This window comes from Sapajus apella, unplaced genomic scaffold (genome assembly GCF_009761245.1).
Source record: "Sapajus apella isolate SASKATOON/1434 unplaced genomic scaffold, GSC_monkey_1.0 scaffold82, whole genome shotgun sequence".
Lineage (NCBI taxonomy): Eukaryota > Metazoa > Chordata > Mammalia > Primates > Cebidae > Sapajus > Sapajus apella.
The window spans coordinates 8306091-8328476 of NW_022437022.1; the positions used below are offsets into that span (position 1 = coordinate 8306091).

The 22386-nt window shown below is 47.1% G+C and overlaps 1 protein-coding gene and 1 pseudogene across 1 annotated transcript in view; both read right to left on the bottom strand.

Annotated features, from left to right (window-relative positions):
- Window positions 1-22386, bottom strand: part of TULP4 (TUB like protein 4) — a 277124-nt gene that overhangs the window by 321 nt on the left and 254417 nt on the right. The window contains 7 exon segments of the mRNA XM_032253194.1: window positions 128-1442; window positions 3507-4703; window positions 4705-6011; window positions 8831-8974; window positions 12899-12992; window positions 14068-14212; window positions 17196-17340. Coding sequence (XP_032109085.1) covers window positions 1326-1442; window positions 3507-4703; window positions 4705-6011; window positions 8831-8974; window positions 12899-12992; window positions 14068-14212; window positions 17196-17340 — 3149 coding nt within the window. The 3' untranslated portion in view covers window positions 128-1325.
- Window positions 20061-21052, bottom strand: LOC116533441 (annotated as a pseudogene).

Genomic DNA, 22386 nt, shown 5'->3' on the forward strand with positions numbered 1-22386 from the left:
TTTTAGTAGAGATGGGGTTTCACCATGTTGACCAGGATGGTCTCGATATCTTGACCTCGTGATCCATCCGCCTTGGCCTCCCAAAGTGCTGGGATTACAGGCTTGAGCCACTGCGCCTGGCCAATACCCTGGTGAATTCTTAAAATTTGTTTTTGTTACATTTCTAATTTGATAGAAAGCATTTGTGGTCAACTGAATTTTAACGTAGCCAAGAGGACAAAAGGAGGGGTTTCCAATCAAGCGTCGTCCACACTTTTAGAATAGGAAGGCCTAGAACAGGATATCTAACGGGAAAGATCATGTTTACAGAAATGTGTTCCAGATTAAAAAATAAAAGGGGCAGACAGAGTAGAGGCCTTCTCAGCATGTGGGGATCTAGTGACTCCCACCACATTATTTGAGAAAACTGCTACCACGACCACAGGCCAGGATCTTCCCATTTTTGTCTCTTACCTTTTCCCAAAACCAGTCATACTGAATGATCATCACTGATCCTATGTAACTTTGACAGATGATGAAACTAGTGGAGTCTTTCAATGTATAACAACCTCAGAAGAGGAGCATAGCCCTTGTACCACTGCTACGGGTCACACGCTGAGTCACACCGCTGTCTGCAGAGGGATGTGAACCTGTGCACATGTACAGTGTCTTCTTCACCTTCGTCCTCTCCCCAACATCCTCAATGAACAAATCTCATTTCTACCTGGTGAGAACCCCCGTTAAGAGCCTACTTTGTCAGTCCAACCCAGTGCATCTGCCCAAACGCCCTTTGTTAATTAAGTCACCTTTTGGGGAGTAACATAATTAGCATAAATTAAATGCCATCCCCACCCTGTCCCCTAAGAACCTGTATCTTCAGGATTTTTGGCTGTGTTTTGTAAAAGCTTTTTGCTTTTACACTAGTGGTGACGTCAGAGGAGTAACAAAGGCTAAATGTCGTACAGAATGCACAATAATGCATCCTCCCTATGTCTAAAAGAATAGCAGGCTATAAGGCAGTCTGTCTTCATTCTGAAGGGCCCAGTGGAGCATTACCACAGCCAAGCTACATTTCCTGAAGGAATATCAGGTGTCTGGCACTCTTTACTTCCAAATGCCACTGAAATGAAACAAGAAAAAAAGAACAGACAATAAAAGGTAATAAAGCCCAACCAATTAAGCGACGACCACAGGTCAGCGTCCTCTCCTGGGCCTGCTGGGCTCTTCCAGTTTCGCTGTTGGCTTCTGGTCCTCCCAGGCATCCGGCCCCCTGAGGGCTCCTCTGGCATCTCCGAAGACCTCTTCCAAAGGCTCTCTGTATCTCTCTCCTCCCCACAACTGTCTGTTCATTTGAGGCGCTGAGTCACGTTGGCCAGGGCGACTGCGAAGGCCTGCACGGCTGAGAATGGGTACTGGAAGTCTAGAATGTATGCGTTGCCATCAATCCGTCCAAACTGCATCACCTGGAGGAGGGCAGGGGAAGCAAAGACACTAAAGAACAAGGTGGGCAAGACGACAGCTGGGTCTGCACGGCTCTGACGGAAGCAGACAGCACAGTCTATGGGATGCTTTTGCTAACGAAAGTGACTCTGAAGCTGGTGAAGCTTCTAGATCGAACTCCAAGTTTGTAGGAAATAAGGAATGTGGTAACACAATGGAGACAATGAGCAAGGTTCAGAAAGTGGGGACAATGGCCTCCAGCTCCTTCCATGAAAAGTTACCTGTGGGGCACAACATCCAACGTTTGGGTGATGGGCGCACTAGAAGGCCACCCCGCATTACGCATGTAAGGTCCATGTAACAAGCACATGTACCCCCTGAATTTAAAAGAAAAACAAAAGAATGTGGGGAATGCTACAGGCCAAATGAAGTGGTTTCTTCACCTGGGGAGTGGAAAGGAGGAAGAAAAGCAGAAAGAAGCTCCAGCAGGCCAGAGGCTCCAGAAGAGAAGCGGCACGGCCGCCGTGCAACACTGCTGCCTGGGGAGGGACCTGCAGCCACCTCCTCACCAGCTCCTGTGCCCATATCCCAACAGACAGGCGCCATGCCCTAGCACACGGGCCACACTCATCGCCTCTGGTCCCCCCACCTCTGTGTGCTCCACAGCGGCGGGGACTCTGTCCTCCTCACTGCCCTGACCCCAGTACTATAGTAGGGGTCGACAAACTTTCTGAGCAGCTGATAATAAGTAGTATTTTAGGCTTTGTGGGTCATATGGTTTTTACCACAATCCTCAGCTCTGCTGCTGTCCGGCCAAAACAGCCAGGATGATACTTAGGTGAATGAGTGTTGCTGTGTTGCAATCAAACTTTGTTTACAAAAAGCGGCGGCTGGCCAGATTGGCCCAAGGGCCAGTTTGCCAACCCCTGGGCTTAGAGTATCGCCAGACACACAGCAGGTTCCCAATAACATTTATTGAGTGAATTAATGAAAATATGAATTTAAATAGAGAGGGGAAAGGAATTTGCAGGATGGTAAAGGAGGGGAGCTGGCAGCAGGACAGAGCAAGCCTTCTGGGCTGGAGGAGGAAGAGCTCAGGACCCAAAGTGTTCCGCTGCACTGGGAGGATTTATCTGCTCTGAGAACTTGGGAATGACTTCCCTATACAGAGAAGTACGCAAATGAGCAAACAGTCAGGAAACAGGCAGTTAGTATGTCCAGGGCAAGAAAAGTATGCAAAAAAGGAAATGTAGCTAAGCCATAATATATGGGTCCAACTGACTGGCATAACAAGGTAGCCAGTGACCACTGATTTAATGGAGAAGGAAAAGGTTCCTACTTTTGTGTGTTTGTGTGCATAGGGTGAGCAAAACTAACCCTCGCACTCCTTAGGAAGTCCCCATCTGATGCCAAAAAGAGAAAAGTCAATGACAAGTAGAAACATTCTTTACAAATATGATGGTAGGCCAGGCGCGGTGGCTCACACCTGTAATCCCAACTTTATGAGAGGCTGAGGCAGGAGGATTGCCAGGATCCCAGGAATTTGAGACCAGCTTGGGCAACATAGTGAGACCCCCATCTCTAAAAAATATATATATATAAATAAAATTAGCTGTAGTGGTACACACCTGATATCTCAGCAGCCTGGGAGGCTGAGACAGGAGGACTGCTTGAGCCCAGGAGGTTGTGATTGTGCCACTGCACTCCAGCCTGGGTGACAGATCAAGACCCTGTTTCTCAAAAACAAGTATGATGGCAAACCCCAGAGAAACCCAGAGTTGGAAGTAGCCGCCTCTGGGAGAGCAGGCAAGGTGAGTGGCGGGGCGGGTGGAGCCAGCTCAATTTCTTCACAGGTCTCGTACAACCATTTGACTTTAAATACTCTCAATCTGTGCATGACTTACATTAAAAATACAAGACAGCCGTGGGCACACTAAAAATCATAACCCATGAGCTCCACCTAAGAGGTATTCATTGTTTACCACAATTCCCATCTGGCCTTTTGAAAAACGCTCCTTGAAGGCTGAAGCACTGATGGCCCTCACCTCCTGGGCCCACAGTGCCACCCGGTCTGAGGTCTGTCTTACCTGCCGCCCCTCTAACTCGATCTGGAAGTTCTTGGCGGACTCCTGGGTCACCCGCCCCCCGAAGTCCAGCTGGTAGACCTGGGTGGCCTCGTTCCACAGCGGCTGCTTGTTGGCCATCACATACACGAAGCCTTGGCTGCCCAGCCGCCCGTCCTCCTTCTCACTGGCCCGCCGGCACTTGGCCTCCTCCAGCTCACCGGCAGCCCTCGGGGCACGCTTGCTCTTCCAGCCCTTCCTGCTGCCCTGGCTCTGGTTCATGAGCTCATCCCCGCTGATGAACAGCTCGGGCTCGCTCTCGGAGCTGTCCTGGAACTCGTTTGTCTTATTCAACTTCTTCGACTTCATTTGGTCTTTCTGACTCTTCACTTTTTTCTTCTCTCTCCCCAGGTGTGGGCTGGAGATAAGGGAATTAAAGTCACTCAAAGTCCTAGCCTCCTTCTTCACTTTGCCCTCAGTGATGGCCTGTACACTTCCTTCCTCTGCTCGGCTGTCCAGGCGCTTCCGGTTCTTCTTTCCAAATTTTTCTGTCCGCTGGGGGACTGGGCTTTCAGTCAGGGAGAGGACTTCCTGGAAGTTGTCCGTGGTCTCTACCATCACCTCTGTGCCCATGTGGCTCTGGAGGTCAGCAGGTGGTGGGGACACAAGGGGCTTCTCCACCACCAAGTGTGGCTTTGGGGGGAGTGTGCCCTGGAGGTTCTGCACGGGTGGGCAGGCGCTGTAGGAACTCCATGGGTGCAAGGCGACAGGTGGCAGCTGTAAACTAGAGCACGTGCTGCTTCCTGGGTACATGGGGGGCAGGGTGCAATAGGAGAGGCTGGGTGGGTACACCGGCTGAAGGACCACAGAAGGCTCCTGTTGTGCAAACTGTGTTGGGGACAGGGCGTCTTTGGGAGAGCAGGGAGCCTGCACTCCGGGCAAAGGGGGGTTGTTATAGCTTCCTGGATACGGCACTCCCATCCCATAGCCTGTTTGGAAAGTGGCAGTGGGGCTGGTGGGAGACTTGGGGGAGATGAAGGGCACTCGAGACACGTCCAGGTGCTGGCCTTGACTCAGCATCAGAGGGGACAGTTTTAAGGGGTTGGGCCCTGAAGTCTGTGCTGTCCTTTCTTGAGGAACCCAAACGTCCTCACCCAGCATCGAGTCCCACTGGTAAGGGGGTGGCCGTTTCAGGGTGACAGCAGCTTCAGGCAGGGGGGGGGTGCCTCAGGGGCTTCTCAAGTGGACAGTGCTGGGACAGGGCCTCGTCCTCTGTGAAGGCAGAGTTGACGTAGTCGGTGCGGTCGCGGGTGCTGTCGGGCGGGCTCAGGAGGCTGTAGGAGGACTGCGAGGCCAACGGGGAGGCGCTGGCAGTATGGGCCAAGGCAGCCCCGGGCTGCGAGCCAGGCCCTGTGCCACTGCACTGGCTGCAGGTGTACAGGGCAGGTGGGGGCCGAGCTGGGAGCTGTGTCACCACCCCCCCGGACCCGCCCTTGGGCTTGGCCAGGGGCTGCAGGGGGGCCCGCGGGCTGTCGGCCAGCTGGGCCATCTTGAGTGCAGCCTCACGGTTGTTCCTCCGCAGGGTAGCGTGGATGAGGCTATTGTCGGACCTCTGGGCAGCCCCACGCCCCTGGGCAAGCTGGTTGGCAATTTCGGGATATGGGGGTGGGTCTCCGGTGGGGATGGAGTAGCGAGGGACGGTCAGGCGGTTCAGGGTGGCACTAGTGCAGGGCTGGGGGACCTTCTTCTCAGTGGCTGTGAGCCTCAAGGTGGCGGAGCTGCCCGGCCCCGGGAGGGTGTAGGTGTTCTGGGAGCACAGCATCCGGGTGCGAGGCCGGCACACCTCCTCCACGTTGCCGCTGCTGTCGAAGGTGGTGATCCTCTCATAGCCCAGGGGCGTCTGGTAGTGCACTGATGTGGGGTAGAGGGAGAAGTCGCCCTTCTTCAAGCACACATCCACTGGGGGCTGTGGGGGCGGTAGAGGAGGTGGGGGTGCTGCTGTGGTGGGGGCGGCAGGGATGGTTCCTGGGTACGGGGGTGGAGGGTTCATCTTTGTCACCTGGACCTCCTGGGGGGCACTAAAGACCACTGCGTCCCCCTCAGCCGCCAGCTGCGGTGGCGGCCGCAGGGCCTTGGCTGACTTCTGCAGGTGTTCGTGGTCTCGGTCTCCATGGCCCACCGTGGACAGTTGCATGGGCCCCTGCGGCGGTGGGGGAGGCAGGGACAGTGGAGGGGGGTTCTGAATGATGCGGCTCATCTCCACGCTTCCGAAAATCACCTGTCCAGGGTTGGAGTACCGGTTGGAGACTGGGTACTGGGTGGCACTGTCACCTGCATGTTCTGCTGCCCCTACAGCTGTCGTCTGGTTGGTCAGGACATCTAGCTGCACGTTCTGATTGGCCAGTAGGGACTGCACCAGCCCTATGCTCTGCGTGGGGGACATAGCCTGAGCCGAGCTGTGGATCGGTGCAATAGGGATGTTCACGGTACAGGGTGGGCTGTTCTCAGGGACACCAGATGCTCCTGTCACTGGAAGAAAATTAGAAAAAGGAACTGCTTACAAAAACACTGCCATTAAACCGGGTCAGGATAAGCAATACATCTGGGACTCATCCACTCTCCTTCTGTATACAAAATGCAGTTGCCAGAGACTGAGACATGTCTGCTTGGGGAAAGCTGGCCTTCTCACACAAGTAAGCTGGGTGCTGCAGGGTAGCCTGCTGCGGTCTGTTATCTAAGGTACTGTCAGAGCTTTCCAACAAACTCACTTTTGAACCTTCTGAACTTGACACCAACGCCTCAATGGCACCATCACAGATAATTACATGGCTGAAGAAGCTTTTTACTGATTATATTTATAAAATACACATCCTTTTAGGCAAGAAGAGGGTAATGGTACAGGGAGAACCTCTACTGAGGACTCACAGTGCCTAGGTCTCTGAATAGGTCTATCCATGATTATGGGATGGATAACGTGGAAAGTATCATGCAACAGATGTGTGTAAGAAATGTCTGTACATTAGGTTTCTGTAAATAGAACAATGTAAAATGTAGTAGAAAAAACAATGAAAAGAATCTTCTAGTGAATCTGAGTATGACATGAAGAATCATTTCCTAATTTTTTTTTTTTTTTGAGACAGAGTCTTGCTCTGTTGCCCAGGCTGGAGTACAGTGGTTCGATCTTGCCTCATTGCAACCTCCACCTCCTGGATTCAAGTGATTCTCCTGCCTCAGCCTCCCCAGTAGCTGGGATTACAGACATGTGCCATGACGTCCAGCTAATTTTTGAATTTTTAGTAGAGACGGGGTTTTGCCATGTTGGCCAGGCTGGTCCCGAACTCCTGACTTAGGTGATCCACTCGCCTCAGCCTCCCAAAGTGCTGGGACTACAGGTGTGAGCCGCCGCGCCCGGCCTTTATCTGGTTTTTAGCATTCAAACAGTATGTAAGGTAGAGCCACACTGAATTAAACCCTGTGAATATATCCTCCTTGTACACAGTGGGAGTTTAACAGAGCGTGCGTCTGAACAGCAATCTACAGACAGGTGCTCAGAGCCACTGTCTGCACTGCCCTGTTTAAAGTGCCCATTGAGCACTCTGCCATTGGCTCCTCTAGGCCCTTTGTGCTACTCTGTGGCTTTTTGCTCAGAAAAAACTGCCACCGATCCAGAAATCGGAGGCATGGTGTAAGTACTAGGTGGCAGCTAGTCTATGATTAGGAAGTGTGACTTAACAGATGAACTGTGAAAGCTAGTTTTCTTCCCATCAAAAGAACTACAGTATCAAGCCAGTTAGTTTGTCACAAGCTGAGCTGGCCCTTCCTTGGGGTCACCTAGTGAGACATATAACTCTCCTTTGGCCGCACAAATTTGGGTCTGTCTCAGGTTTTCTATCACTCCTGTTCAGATCCCTCTTCCAGAAGTTCTCTCTCATCTGTATGAAACACTGACGGCAGGCATCTTCCCCTTTAAGGAAGAAGAGTCTCTTTGCTGAGTCACCATCATTAAATGTAATCCCTGAGACAATATGTTCCCTGCTCTCATTGGGAAGCACAGACAATAACGACAGTGGCATCCGCTAAACTTTGGAGAAAGCTGTGTTAGTCACATTTTGGGAGAACAGGGAAAGCGTTGGGGGAGAGTTTAAAAGCACTTCTAATTCCGAGATTCTGAAATAGCAGGGGATGCACGAGAAAGCTCAGGTATGGGAGGCTTCACCAAATTACAGGTATTTATGTGGTTGTAAATTGGCCTATTAGGACCACATAAGCCTAGGACATTTGCTCACCCATGCAGGAGAGGTGTACCATCAGAGAACCAAGATGGCCACTGTTGGAAAGTACAGTAGAAATCATTTTATTCAGGTAAAAAGACTGGGCTGTGAGAGAGGTAAACAACTCCCTCAAGTTCAGAGCCCAAGTGAGGGGCAGGGCCTGAGCTGGAATGTGTGGCCCTCCATGTCCACTGTGAGGACCAGTCCCTCTGGCCACAAACATCCAGATACTGGAGAAGTCGTGGTCCATGTCAGGGTTCTCCTAGCTTAGAAACCAGGGACTTCCAGAGCTCTGCTTGGTTGGAAGTAGAGGAGTCTGTGTATCTAGAAAATCTCAGGTGGACTTTTACTTAGAAAAACAAGTTATTTTCAAGTACCCTATAGCAATTGAAAATAGTGACACACAGCTAACTGGCAGACTAATTTGGAAGTCACTACAATCTACTAATTGAAATAAAATCCGCCCCCCCACCAGCCCTGCTGGGAAACATATTAACTTAAGATGCTATAGATATCAATATTTACCATTTGAAAACTGGAATTTAAAAATCGTATACCAGATTTTATCTTGAACGCAGGCCAGGTCCCTGTGCACTGAGACATGCACATTACGGAGGAAGAGAGGTGGTTACAGGTAAAGGGTTTTGTGTCTTGGACACAGGGCAGATTTGAGAAACTGGGTTCTGTGGGTACCACGGGAATGCTGGAGTGAGACACTATCTCAGCAGGGTTGAAAGGATGAAGCCTGGCCTAGATCAATGAGATTGGTCAGTTTTGATTTTATTTAGTTCTGATCAGTTCTGCAAACTTATCTTAATCCAGACACATAACTAAGAGGACAGCTATGAGGATAAAGTCAGATGTGAGAACTGGGACTCCCTCCTTCCAACGCTGGTGCCAATCCATGACTTTTCTCCTGGGACCCACCAGCACATCTACCAACCTTACTGAGGCAGGAATACTTTTTCCAAACCCAGGGAGCAGACGGAAATCCTCAACAACTTACCACTCTGCCCCCACCAGCACGATCCACTGATAGCGGGATCGTGACAAACAAGCTGATACATGTGAACACACCTGGTAAATCATCTTCATCTTCACTGAAAACATTTGGGTTGAAGACAGGTAAATTAATATAGTCCATGGAAATTTTCCGAACTTCTGGGAGATAAATGGTCATCTGCCGCGGCTGGAGATGCAGGAGGCTGGTTTTATAGATTACTGGTGGGGAAAAAGAAGGGCACAATTAACAGAGACACACCAGAGCAGAGCCAAAGTGTCAACAGAGTCATGGGAAGAGAGGGCTGCAGTTTCCCTGCCATCAGAAGGCAGATGTGTGCAGGCAGGGCCCAGAGGCTCAGAGGGGCTCTCCATTTCTCCCTGGTACTCAACGCGGCCATACTAGCCATGGTTCGGGATTCAGTAACAGCATCTTCCTGGTCTAGCTTGGCCTCCTTGCCAATGGTTTGTCTACAGAACTACAAATTTCAAATGTTAAAAAAAAAAAAAAATTTGCCGGGTGTGGTGGCTCATGCCTGTAACCAAAGCACTTTGGAGGCCAAGGCGGGCGAATCACCTGAGGTCGGGAGTTCAAGACCAGTCTGACTAACGTGGTGAAACCCCGTCTTCAAAAAAAAAAATTTTTTTTAGACACAAATCATTTCTTTTAGAATGAGCTAGAATATAAAAATATATTTTTTAAAAACCTCATTTGCAATCAGAAGGATGACTGAATGGAAACAGTTGTGGCAACCGGCGTGCCAAAGAAGGGAAGCTTGGGCAACCAAGAAACCGTGTGAAAGCAACGTTGAGATGAGGGTGGCATGGTGTCATGTCGGAATAAAACGCAGCCTTCGTTTCAGCTGGAACCTTGGCTTACTGGCTTTCAATTTTAATCTGATCATCAGGATAGAGATTTATAGGGAATTTCCACACAGTTGTTTTTTTAAACCTCAAGATTTAATTTGATTAACAGGGACATTTAGGAGAAGGCCTAGATTGCAACTAAAATATTTAGAGGAAGAAAAATACGTTTAAATATAATGAATCTGAATTTAAGTTTCACAGTAAAGTTGGGATGAAACTGCCCTGTGAATTTGCTTTTGTGTTCAAGAGTCTTTCCTGTGAGACAGGTAGCACACAGCTTCTTTATTCTAGCTCCACGGTGGTCACCTTGACACCTAGTGGCTGACCTGTAGCACGACCGCGGCATAGCAGGCCGCCTTTGTCGAAGCATCTTTGCAGGACTGGCCCTGGGACTGGTATGGGCTAAGATGACTTTTCCTACCCAACAGTAGGAAAGGCCCTACGCATGTGTTTCTCTCTCTTCCCCACAAAGGAAAGAGAATATGAATTTTGGTTTAAAAATTCTGTGTGGTTCCATATGACTTAAGTGCTATTCTTTGTTGTTCACATTGACAAAGCAATTAAAAAAAAACATTCTAGGAGGGATTTAAAAAAATCACATCAGTTATCTCCAGGAAAGAAAACTAGGTGGCTGATGGTGAGAATGAGAGAGATTTTTTTACTGTATAAACCTCTGAATCTTTTGAATTTTGTAGAATCTACTGTGTATTGTTAAAATGACAAAAATTCAAAATAAAAACATTTCATGAGCCAGATCTAACTGAAGGAAACAAATTATCCAACGTGGGGAATAGCACTTACTTTTTAAGTTCATTGGAGTGTCATATATTGTTTTTGAAAAGACCATTTAATGGGGTACCACCTACCTTCTAGAATCCAAGAGATTTTTGTTCTCTAGTATTAATAGAATCAAGTGGACAATTCTTTTAGCTTGACAAAGTAGCTCTATGGACCAATACACTCTTTTAAAAAGGTCAGGCTGGGCATGGTAGCTCACACCTGTAATCCCAGCACTTTGAGAGGCCAAGATGGAGGGATCGCTTGAGGCCAGGAGTTCAAGAGCAGCCTGGGCAAAATATTGAGGTCCTTTCTCTACCAAAAATTTTAAAAATGAGCTGGGCATAGTGGCATGTGCCTTGTCGACAGTCCTAGTTAGTACAGGCTGAGGTGGGAGAATCACTTAAGCGCAGGCGCTTGAGGCTGCAGCAGGCTGTGATGGTACCACTGCACTCTGGCATAGGTGAAGAGCCAGACCCTATCTCCCCGCACCCCCAAAAAAGGCCTGCGTGTGTCTCAAAGTCTCTCACACGCTCTTATTTTAAGATCTTTACTGGCTTATTTGTGGACCTACTCAACATCCAAGAATGAAAAGACCCATTAAGTAAATTCTCAGTTCCATTCCCTTTTTCAATATTTACCATAGGCAGATGGCTAAGTTCTCAGCTTACTGATGTGGGAATAATCATAAGAGTCAAACAGTGGTTATTAAAAATCAACCTTATCTATCAATAGGGCACTAATGAGTAACTGAACAACAGGCATTGTGGTCATCAGAGAGTTTCCGGGTTGTTGAAAATATTATGAGAAATTTGTATTATGTACGGGGATGGTCTATTGTGATTCCCTAAGTCAGTTTTATGTTTTACTTTTATTCTTCTTTTTCTTTGAGCTCAGAAATGTCAAATGAAAAACTCAAATGCAGTGCTATTTAAAAAATCTCTGAGAATGCCGCATAGCAATAGGTCTAACATCTGATCTGTAAGAATAATTTATTTTAAAGGATCTGTGTATGAGTTGTATGAAGCAACTCATATACAGATTCAGAATTTCTCAAAAACCATTTTTAGTAGGTTACGCAGAGCATGTTCGAAATGGAGGGCCGCAGCCCCCTGGCTGAACTAGCCTTGCAGAGAGAGCGCGTATGGCGCACAATGATTCAGCAACCGGGGAAGAGGCGGGGAGCAACACAGCTCCTCAACTCACACAGGGACCTCCCCAACAGAAAGAAGCTGCTCTGGAGGGACCTTCTGCCATTTTCATGTCATCACTGTCTCTGAGTAAATATGACAAGGTACTGCAACTCGTTTGGGCAGGAGTGCAGATCAGAACACATGTTTGTGTTCTGGCCCAGCTTTCACTCCCGTTGCTCAGTTTTCCTCCATGTTTCAAACTTGTCATGGACAGGATATGTATCTGGTATTGAGAAATGAAATTTATAAAAATTTACCACTAAGAATTGTATCAACAGTCAGCTAACATCTTATAGTCTCTAATGCCTTCTTTTCTACCTTGAGTTGACCAAGAATCTGCAAACAGTAAAAGGCTTAGAAGTCAAAGTACCTAGAAATCGATGAGGGCAGTGATACAAATTTTTGCTATTTCTATCATTTTTATATTTCTATTGTTTTTTGTTTAGTTTAGTTTTGTTTTTTGGTGAGACAGAGTCTCGCTCTGTCACCAGGCTGGAGTATAATGGCGTGATCTCAGCTCAATGCAACCACCACCTTCCGGGTTCAAGTGCTTCTCCTGCCTCAGTCTACCGAGTAGCTGGGACTACAGGCGCCCGCCACCATGCCCAGCTCTTTTTTAGTATTTTTAGTAGAGACGGGGCTTCACAATGTTGGCCAGGAAGGTCTTGATCTCTTGACCTTGTGATCTGCTCGCCTCGGCCTTCCAAAGTGCTGGGATTACAGGTGTGAACCACCACGCCTGGCCTATTTCTATTGTTTTTATAAGTCAGGGCTTATATCAAAAAATGAAAATGTCACTGGTGACCAGGCGCGGTAGCTCACACATGTAATCCCAGCATTTTGGGAGGTTGAGGTGTGCAAATTGCTTGAGCTCAGTTTGAGACCAGTATGGACAACATGGTAAAACCCTGTCTCTACAAACAATACAAAAATTAGCCAAGTGTAGTAGCACAAACCTATAGTTCCAGCTACTTTGGGGGCTGAGGTAGGAGGGTCACTTGATCCCAGGTCAAGGCTGTAGTGAGCTGTGATTGTGTCACTGCACTCCAGCCTGGGTGAGACACTGTCTCAAAAATATAAAAAAGATTTTTAAAAAACAAAATAAAATGCCACTGGCAAAAGCCACTTTGAGTGAGAATTCTAATTTTTGTGAAATCATTGTGGCTGAAGTTAAGGTTTGGAGGTAAAATACATACTAATCTTTTGCTGTCTTAAAAGCTCACCTTCTACTTTGAACCACTGAAGGTTGAAACTGGACGTTTTCATTTGTTCCAACTAGGACAACGACAGAACAGAACGTGATTTTTACCTGCACCGAGGTTGGTTGGCAGGAAAGCAGCCAAGCCCACAATCTTAAATTTGGTTCCCCAGATATTAGACGTGACCTGAGCAAGATAGTTGTGCTGTGGTAGGGGGGAAGAAAAGAACAAAGAAGAATCACAATCTATTTCCATATTTTCCATTGGTCACTTAGTAAGAATGTTAATATTTTATTGCTTAACAAGCCACGAATGTGCACTGCCAGAAACACCCTTCCCTACCTCATCTGCCATTTGCAAGATCAGAAGCTAACCAGGGCGGTCAGGCAGGCAGCAGGGAGTGGGGGTGCATAGAGCTGGGGCAAGGTGGGGCTGTGTCCCAGTATGTCCACAGGTGTGTGATTTAAAGAGGCCTAGAAAGGGATCTAACTCTGAACCCACTTTTATCCTTGATATTTCTCCTGAAAACATCAGTTGCATTGATACCATTATGTCCTGAAACTACCCATCATCTGTTTTCTCATTCAATTAAATTTAAAAAAATTTAAGAAGTTATTACGCCCAAGGTATATATGCGTGTGCATGCACGTGCATGCATGTGTATGTATGGAAGGGCAAAAAGAAAGATGGACAAAATATAGCCCTGCAAGGAGCTTATAACCTGATGGAGGAGATAAGGCTTATAATGACCTATATATAAAGAAGTCACTGAGCAATGTCATAAGGGAGTTCTACGCCAGGTGTGTTGGCCCCTCCTGGCTGAGCCAGGGCAGGAGGCCTTCACTGCAGAGGTGGTGGTGGAGTTCTATCTCAAAGCATGGGGCAAAAACAAGGATGAGGAGGTGGGGTGGTGACAATCTAGGCAGGGCAAGACTTGGGGCAGGTGAGAAGCAGGTGTGGCTGCAGCACCTGGACGGTGAGGGGGCACTGAGAGGCCAGGAGGGAAAGGCAGGTAGGGCTGGACTGTGGCAGCTGTGATGGAAGTGGGAGGTTCTCTCCCACAGTCACTGCAAGATCAAAACCAACTGAGGGGCACAGGCGGAGGAGCCAGAGCTCCACTTGAGGGCAGCTCCTGAGGTAGTGGGCGGCCTGCAGGATGTGGAGCAGAGCTCAGAGGCCTGTGGTGGCAGTGAGCAGGGCAGGTTGTGGGTAGAAAGGGGCCCTCCAGGCATTGCCCCCAGGAGGAGGAGAGTGAGGCAGGGCAGCTTCGGGCTCCTACCTGAGTGATGTCTTCAAAAGGAAACTCTCTCCGAGTCAGGCTGGGCGAGCCCACAGAGGGCTTGCGCAGGGGCAACCGCGGGGACCGGGAGAGCTCCTGAGCAGCCCGGGGCAGCTTGGGGGACTTGCGGGCCTCAATGCTGATCCTGGGGAGGCAAGGCCAGGAGGGGTCAGGCACCCATGTCGGGAAAGGTGAGCATGGCCCTGACTCCAGCACTCCTTTTCCTCTTCTGGACAGCCAGCCTGGGTGCTGGGCTCTCACCCTGCAGCCAGTGCGTTAATTTAACAAAGCTCTCCCTTGCTTTTGCTTTACGAATATGAGGAAAGAATGGCAACTATACATTGAATAATACACATTTTAAAACAGATTGAGAAACTGGGTGTGGTGGCACATGCCTGTAGCCCCAGCAGGAAGACTGCTTGAGCCCAGGAGTTCAAGGCTGCAGTGAGCTATAACTGCATCATTCCACTTGAGCCTGGGCAACAGAGCAAGACCTCATCTTGAAATATACTGAGTATATACTGAAATGAGATCCAGCGATCCATTTGTAAGGAACTTAAAGAATTAACTGTCTTTCACCCTCTGCTGCGTTGGAGCAAGTGTGGCCTTCTGCCAGAGGCCTGCGCAATCTGTCCTGGGAAAATGGCAGGTGGAACATGTCATTTCTTACCCAAGGCCAGTGATTTTTAAAATTTCTTCTGCACAGTGTGAATTTCAACAAATTTATCTAGCATTTCACCATCTGCAGTATTTAAATCAAATTATCAAGTTTTTCAGCTACTTTTTTTTGAGATAAAGTCTCACTCTGTCGCCCAGGCTGGAGTGCAGTGGCACGATCTTGGCTCACTGCAACCTCCACCTCCCAGGTTCAGGCAATTCTTCTGCCTCAGCCTCCTGAGTAGCTGGGATTACAGGCATGCGTCACCATGCCCAGCTAATTTTTGTATTTTTAGTAGAGACGGGGTTCACCCTGTTGGTCAAGGTGGTCTCGAACTCCTGACCTTGTGATCCGCCCATCCCGGCCTCCCAAAGTACTGGGATTACAGGTGTGAGCCACTGCGCCCAGCCTCTGGCTACCTTTTGATCGGATGTTGTATCTCTGCTCCTCAGTCCCTTTATTTATAGCATGGAGACACCTAGGTTTAATGACAGTCTACCCCAAAGACAGTGTTATAAAAATGAGTATGGTAAGGTTTAAAACATCCTATGAAAAAATGCATTAAGTCTCATATATACCACCTTCAAGCCTGCTGATAAACTCTGGGATCCCGAGGAATGGGAGGGTGGCAGATTGGGCTCACTAAAGCTACGATCTGGGACAATTAGCCTGGCTGCTGGGTCCAAATGGGGAAAGGACAGCAGGAGGAGGTCCAGTCACGGGAAGATGGCAACTGAGGAGGATGTTTACAAGTGAAAAATTTAGCTGCGTGCATTAAATGTCCTCTCTGCTTGCATAATGGAAAAAAGCACTGTAGGAACATTCATAACGTTACATGCAATTTCAACAAGCTCTAGAACAAAGATGAAAAAAGACATTAATCAGATTGCTGGAGTAACTGGATATCTGCATATTTTAAAAATGAGCATTTACCTCTAATTCATACCAAACACAAAAATTAATCTATAAGCATGAAAGCTAAAACTAGAAAGCTGCTGGAAGAGAATCAAAGAAGGTCTTCGTGACCTCAGGGTAACCAAAGATATCTTGAACAGGACACAAAATAGCACTAACCTCAAAAGAAGAATGTGACATGCTGGACTATATGTCCAGCCATACATATATCTGATAAAGGATTCAAATCTAGAATAAAGGAAGAACTCTTATAACTCAGTACAAGAAAAACAACCCAATAATAGATTGGGCAAAAGCCTTAAGACACTTCACAAAATAAGATAGCCAAGTGGCCAGGAAACATGTAAACTAAGCAGTATCCATCACTGGAGACATTAGAATTAAATTAAAATGAGATGCCATTACACCTACCACAACAAGGTAAAATTATTTCTAAAAAATGACAACAAAGCTGTCAGTGAGGGTGGAAGAAGCTGGGACTCTCGAGGAATTCACGCTTGGTGCAGTCACCCTGGAAGACTGCTTGGTAGTTTCTAATAGAGTTGAGCATGTATCTGACTTGTCCCTGCAGCTCCTTTCCTAGGTTTATACCCCAGAGAAATGAGCACACATGTCCACAAAAAGACTTGTGTAAGAATGTTGATAATGGATTTAACAATAGCCTCACACCGGAAACTACCGAATATCCATTGATTGATAAACAGAATAAACAAATCGTATAGTATAATCATTACAATGGAATACCATGGAGCAATAAAGAAAAACACACTACTGATAGACGCAACAACGTGACTCTCAAAATCATTACACTGAGAGAAGAAAAAAAAAAAGCCAGATACAAAGAGAACAGATTGTTTGACCGTATTTACATGAAGTTGAAGAACAAGCAAAGCTGATAATGGAAGTCAGCACAGTGATTATTTCTAGGGAGTGGGCATCAAATGGAAGGAGCGTAAGTGGACTTTCCTTTATCTTGAACTGGGGGAAGACACTGGTATAGCTCTTGCACACTGAGCTAGGTGTTTACGATTTGGATAAGTGTATCTGTATGTAACTTAACCTTAGTTTTTCATGGCATCAGAAAAAAAAAATCACAGAATTAAAACTAGAAATCTTAGTGAAGAAAATGATTCTACAGTGGATGCAATGTGTTGATGCTTCCCAATTATGGCATTCTAGGCATCTTATCTGGCATTCTCTTCAACACATTACATCCACTGGAGAACCTTTTTCTTCCTTTTCTCAAACTATAAGAAAAAAACACATTAGCCAGGAAGTATGGCCACGCCTCTGCCACCCACCATCATTGCTAACCCCTAGAGAAGTTCTGAGGGTGTAGCAAACTTCTACTGGGTGTCTTTGTCTATCCCAAAGGAAAAACAAAAACAAATAGAAGTTGTAATTATTCCAGATAGAATCTTCTGGAAGAAAAGGCAGGGAGGATGCTCTTGCTCTTGACTCTTCTGCTCAGTTTCAATGGGATTCTGTTTGCAGGCACAAACACACATGTTCCGAAGCACAAGAAAGGACGCTCACCCCTGAAGACTGAGATTACCTTGGGAGTTTGGGTGATTTGCTAGCTCTGGAGATTTTAGGAGATTTCTTGGCAGCCCAGTCATCACTCAGCTCAATGTCACTGGAGTCTGAGCAGTTGCAGCTGTCGATCACAGTAGAAATCAAGCTGTTCCCATAGATTTCATCTGGTAAAACACCAACCAGTAGATTTTAAGGGAAGTTCTATCAATTAGCCCCTACCACTGATCATTACCATAAACTAAAAGACAGACAGACTCCACAGGCAATCATTTTAGACCTAGAGGTTGAAACAGAAAGAAGCTTAGCATTGTTTTTCTCTTTTACATTTTCTAAGCAGAAGTAGGCAATTACTTCTACTACTGTCAAAATGGGCATGGTATTTTAATGTTTCTAGGAATGTACAAAATAGACACTGTTTGCTAACAGCTGAAACCAAACTGGCTGTGCTACTGTGCCTCACAACACACAGGTGCTCACCTGGGTTCCTGTGGACTTTCAGGTAGCCCCAGAACCTGGGCTGAGTGACGGGTTTTCGGACTCACTGATTCCCCTGAGAACCTGCTTCTGACCTGGGAAGGCCCTTGCTGATGACAGGCCTGCTTGAACTAGTCCTGACAGAGCCAGGTGCACTCCACTTAGGTCTGGGATGTTATAAAGCCCCTGAAATTGCCACAGGTCTCGTGGTGGGGGCCTGGCTCTCCTGCCTGGCAGAGCTGCTTGCCTGTGGAGGAAAGGGTGGGAGACCTGTGCGGTGGGAACTCCCAGGGTGGCTCTGGGTTCTTTTGTGGGTACTCTGCATGGGGTCTTCAGGCAGATGGGGAGATGATGTGCAGAGCGGGGTGACGGCAAAACTGTGGGGCAACGTTCCTCCTCCATGGAATTCCTCTCCCTTGCTGCCCATCCCCACCTGCTATCACATTCCCTCACCACCCAAATCCTCCACACATCCCCCTCTACGCCCCAGGTCTCTCCTCAATGTGAGGACCCCATCCTTCCAGATTACTTTGTTTTGCTGACGAAAATCTCATTGCCTCAAGGCTCTAAGGGCCTTGCCAGGTAATAAAAAAGCGGAATCATTTAATCACAATGAAATAATTCATGTGAGTGATTTTACCATCCAAAAGGGCTGTTTATATTCTAAAGGATGCGTTTCTTAATCCAAACCATCTAGAAGTTTCTGAGCATTTGTTGGTGGCATCTGTGAACAGGGGCAGAAAAGCTTGGCAACACAAGCTCCCTGGAAAGGAGGCTGGCCCCAGGCTGTGTCCCCCACATCACCCCCTTCTTAAAGCACTCACTGAATCAGGAGGCAGGGCACCCGGATCCAGCGAGCCTTAGTGAAGCCACAGTGGTGTGTGCTTGGGTTCAAGCAAATAAAAAGGAATGGATGAGCTCTGAGCACTGTTTCACATGATTTAATTTAGGAGTCACTGGATCAAAGGAATCTCAGTCATGACTGAAGCACGCACGCAAGTCTACAGAATGTGCCTGTGTGTGTGACTCGAGGAAACCCAGTAGGACACAGCCCACTCAGCTCCTGACTCACTCATCAATGCCAGGATCCCTCAAATACCATGTCCCAGGTCATTTCCTGTATCCCTTCACTCATAACTACTCTTTTATTTTTTTATAGAGATGGGGTCTTGCTATGTTTCCCAGGCTCGTCTTAAACTCCTTTACTTGAGTGATCCTCTGTCCTCAGCCTCCCAGTGCTGGGATTACAAGCACTGAGCAACTGCATCCGGCCATAACTACTATTTTATTGTCTGTCACCGCAACCAGTGCAAATTCCACAAGGGAAGGAAAGTCATCTGTCCTGCCTCCTGCTTTAACCCCAGAGACTAGAAAAATACCTGAGACTTGATAAATACTTTCTGAAAGAATGATGATTTTAGGGGTGACATAAAACAGGCTTTCTGGAAATATGTCTAGGCCCCGCTTGTTCAGTGTCGTAATTCCACGCGTGCAGGCACTGCCACTCTGACATCTGTCTTCAGCACTAGAAATTCCGTGCACGACATTAGCTCTACATTTGGGGAGGCCGAGGTGGTGGCTGGGTGTACTTCATACCTCTAGAGATTCTGTGTCAGCAATTTATCACGGACGTTCTGGAAAAAACATCTAAGTTGTAGAAAAACGTAAGTTGGGATTGGTCTTTGAGAATCTAAGGCTTAACTACAATCTCTGGGGCTTTATATCTCTGTTCTGTCAATTTTCAAGAATCTGCTCGTTTTTTCTGGGTTGAAGGCTTTGTGTTTTCCTTTAATTTTTCTTTTTTTTTTTTTCTAAGAGACAAGTGAACATTTATTTTTGTGCCTTTCTTCCTATGTGTATTTCAAGTCTTTTTTTACAACAAGGCCCCAAGAATCTCCAGATTCAATTATGTCCCTGGGCTTAGATGACTCCTGCAGGAGTCTTAGGGAACACTGTACAAATGCTAGAGTTACTCATTTACCAACATGAAGCCTGAGGACAGAAGATGTCACAAAGCAGGACTCCTTCTTTCACGGAATGTGTTGATTTCAGACGAGGCGGCAGCCAATATAGAAAATGCGGGGATTTTCCCTTAGAAGTGGACTGTGATGAAGGGTGCTTGCCATGAACATCAGCTACTGTGTTTTCTTTGCTTTTTTCTTTTGAGACAGAGTTTTGCTTTTGTTGCCCAGGTTGGAGTGCAATGGTGCGTTTTTGGCTCACCGCAACCTCCGCCTCCCAGGTTCAAGCGATTCTTCTGTCTCAGCCCCCCTGAGTAGCTGGGATTACAGGCATGCACCACCATGTCTGGCTAATATTTGTATTTTCAGTAGAGACGGGGTTTTACCATGTTGGTCAGGCTGGTCTCAAACTCCCGACTTCAGCTGATCTACCTGCCTCAGCCTCTCAAAGTGCTGGGATTATAGGTGTGAGCCACCTCACCCAGCCAGCCATTGTCTTTTCTTTGAGCCTTCCTTTCCAGTTTTTTGAAGATAAAGCAGGAAATAATCTTCTCTGAAGATACTTGATAAAAATTCCCAAAAAACCAAAAACACATGCTTCCACTTAACTGATAAAAATTTGTTGCAGTTGGGCACCTGGGTCTAGTTCAGCCAGCCAGTGAGCTGATTGATGCGTTCACTCTGATAGCCAGGTGTGCCCATCTCCTTGAGGAAGACTATTCTATTTTTGGTAGCATGACAGGCACTGAGAGATGGAAAGGGCATAAGAACCATGAGATCTCCTGGAAATGCTTCCCCAGGAAGGCAATTTCATGAATGAGGTCTTCCAAGCAAATGACACCAAACCTCCCCAGGTGCTCCTCAATCACTGTGTTGTCTGTTAGAGAGATGGCCTTATTCTTGGGCTTGGCTTGTTCACATTTCAAAATGAGTTACTGGACAGACTTTAAATTTGGAAATCCCCAGGTCACATAAGGTTCCACTATATGCAGCATTTTTAGGTTCTGGGGGGTGACTTTTACAAAGACACCATGAAAAATTTTCTTTAGGCGAAGTCTTGCAATGGTTCTCTGCACCAGTAAACTCACGCCATCAATCCTTTCGATGCATAAAACAAAGGCCAAGGAATGTTTATCTGGCAATTCCAAGGCGTGAGGTATTCCCTTCTAGTTGTCTGACCCACACCTTGTCATGTGTACACTGGGGATCATGTGGGAATGATTCCAGTCACTTAAACTTGGGCCCTTTTCCTTTCCTCTGCTCCTTCTTTGCCAAAAGTGTCTGCATTGCCTGGGTGGCTTTGAGCACCTGATAAGCCTTTCTCTTTTTCAGGAGATTTTCTGGAACCAAAGGGATTTTTCTTTGCTCTTGCTCTGCCATTTTTCTAGTGTTGCAGCTACTCTGTGGTTTTTTTTTTTTTTTTTTTTTTTTGAGACAGAGTCTAGCTGTTGCCCAGGCTGGAGTGCAGTGGCACTCGGCTCACTGCAATCTCCACCTCCCGGGTTCAAGCAATTCTCCTGCCTCAGCCTCCTGAGTAGCTGGGATTACAGACATCCACCACCATGCCCGGCTACTTTTTATATTTTTAGTAGAGACAGGGTTTCACCATGTCGGCCAGGCTGGTTTTGAACTCCTGACCTCAAATGATCCGCCAGCCTTGGCCTCCCAAAGTGTTGGGATTACAGGCCTGAGCCACTGCACCCAGCCATTTTTTGTATTTTGGTAGAGACGGGGTTTCACCATGTTGCCCAGGCTGGTCTCCCGCCTTGGACTCCTAAAGTGCTAGGATTATAGGGGTGAGCCGCCACGTCCAGCTTCCTGAATTAGACATTTTTTTAAAATAAAATTTTTAAAAACTGTTTTAATGGCTTTTAAGTATACACTCTCAACCTGTTCAGACTACTGTAACAAAATCCCATAGACTTGGGCGGCTACAATAATAGAAATTGTTTCCTCACATGGCTGGTTTCTGGGGAAGGCTTTCTCCTTGGCTTGCAGTTGGCTTCTCCTCAGTATATGTGCATGAAGAAAGATGTCTCTTTCCTTGTCTTTTTAAAAGGCTAACAGTCCTATCAGATTTGGACCCCACCCTTATGACCTTCTTTAATTTTAACCTCCCCCTCCAGAAGTCCTGTCTCTAAATACAGTGACGCTGGGGGTTAGGGCTTCCCAGTATGAATTTTGGGAGTGCCATGGGGGCACAATTCAGTCCCCAGGATTCTACCCCTGGCCACTCTCAGACTCACATGCAAAATATATTCCTTCTATTCCAAAAGCCCCCAAAGTCTTAACTTATTCCAATATCAACTCTAAAGTCCAGAGTCTCATTTAAATATCACCTAAATCTGACTTCGGTGAGACCTGAGGTACAATTCATCCTGAAGCAAAATTGGTCTCCAGCTGTGAACCTGTGAAACCAGTTATGTGCTTCCAAAATACAATGGTGCGACAGGCATAGGATAGACATTCCCATTCCAAAGAGGAGACACTGGAAGTAGGGAAGTGGTGACAGTTTCCAAGCAAATCCAGAATCTGGCAAAGAAAATTACACTGGATTCTGAGGCTTGAGTAGAGGTCCTCTTTGGTTCGATATCCTGTCCTCCAGGCCTACTGGGGTGTCAGCATCACCCTCACAGCTCTGGCAGGGGTCCTGTCCCCAAGGCTCTGTGCAAAGGCCATCTGGCCTGCTGAATCCGAGGAGGTGGACCTGATGATCTCTGAATCACCTGCATGGTTATTTTTTCCTCTTGTTGAAGAACAGTGCATGTTAGTGGC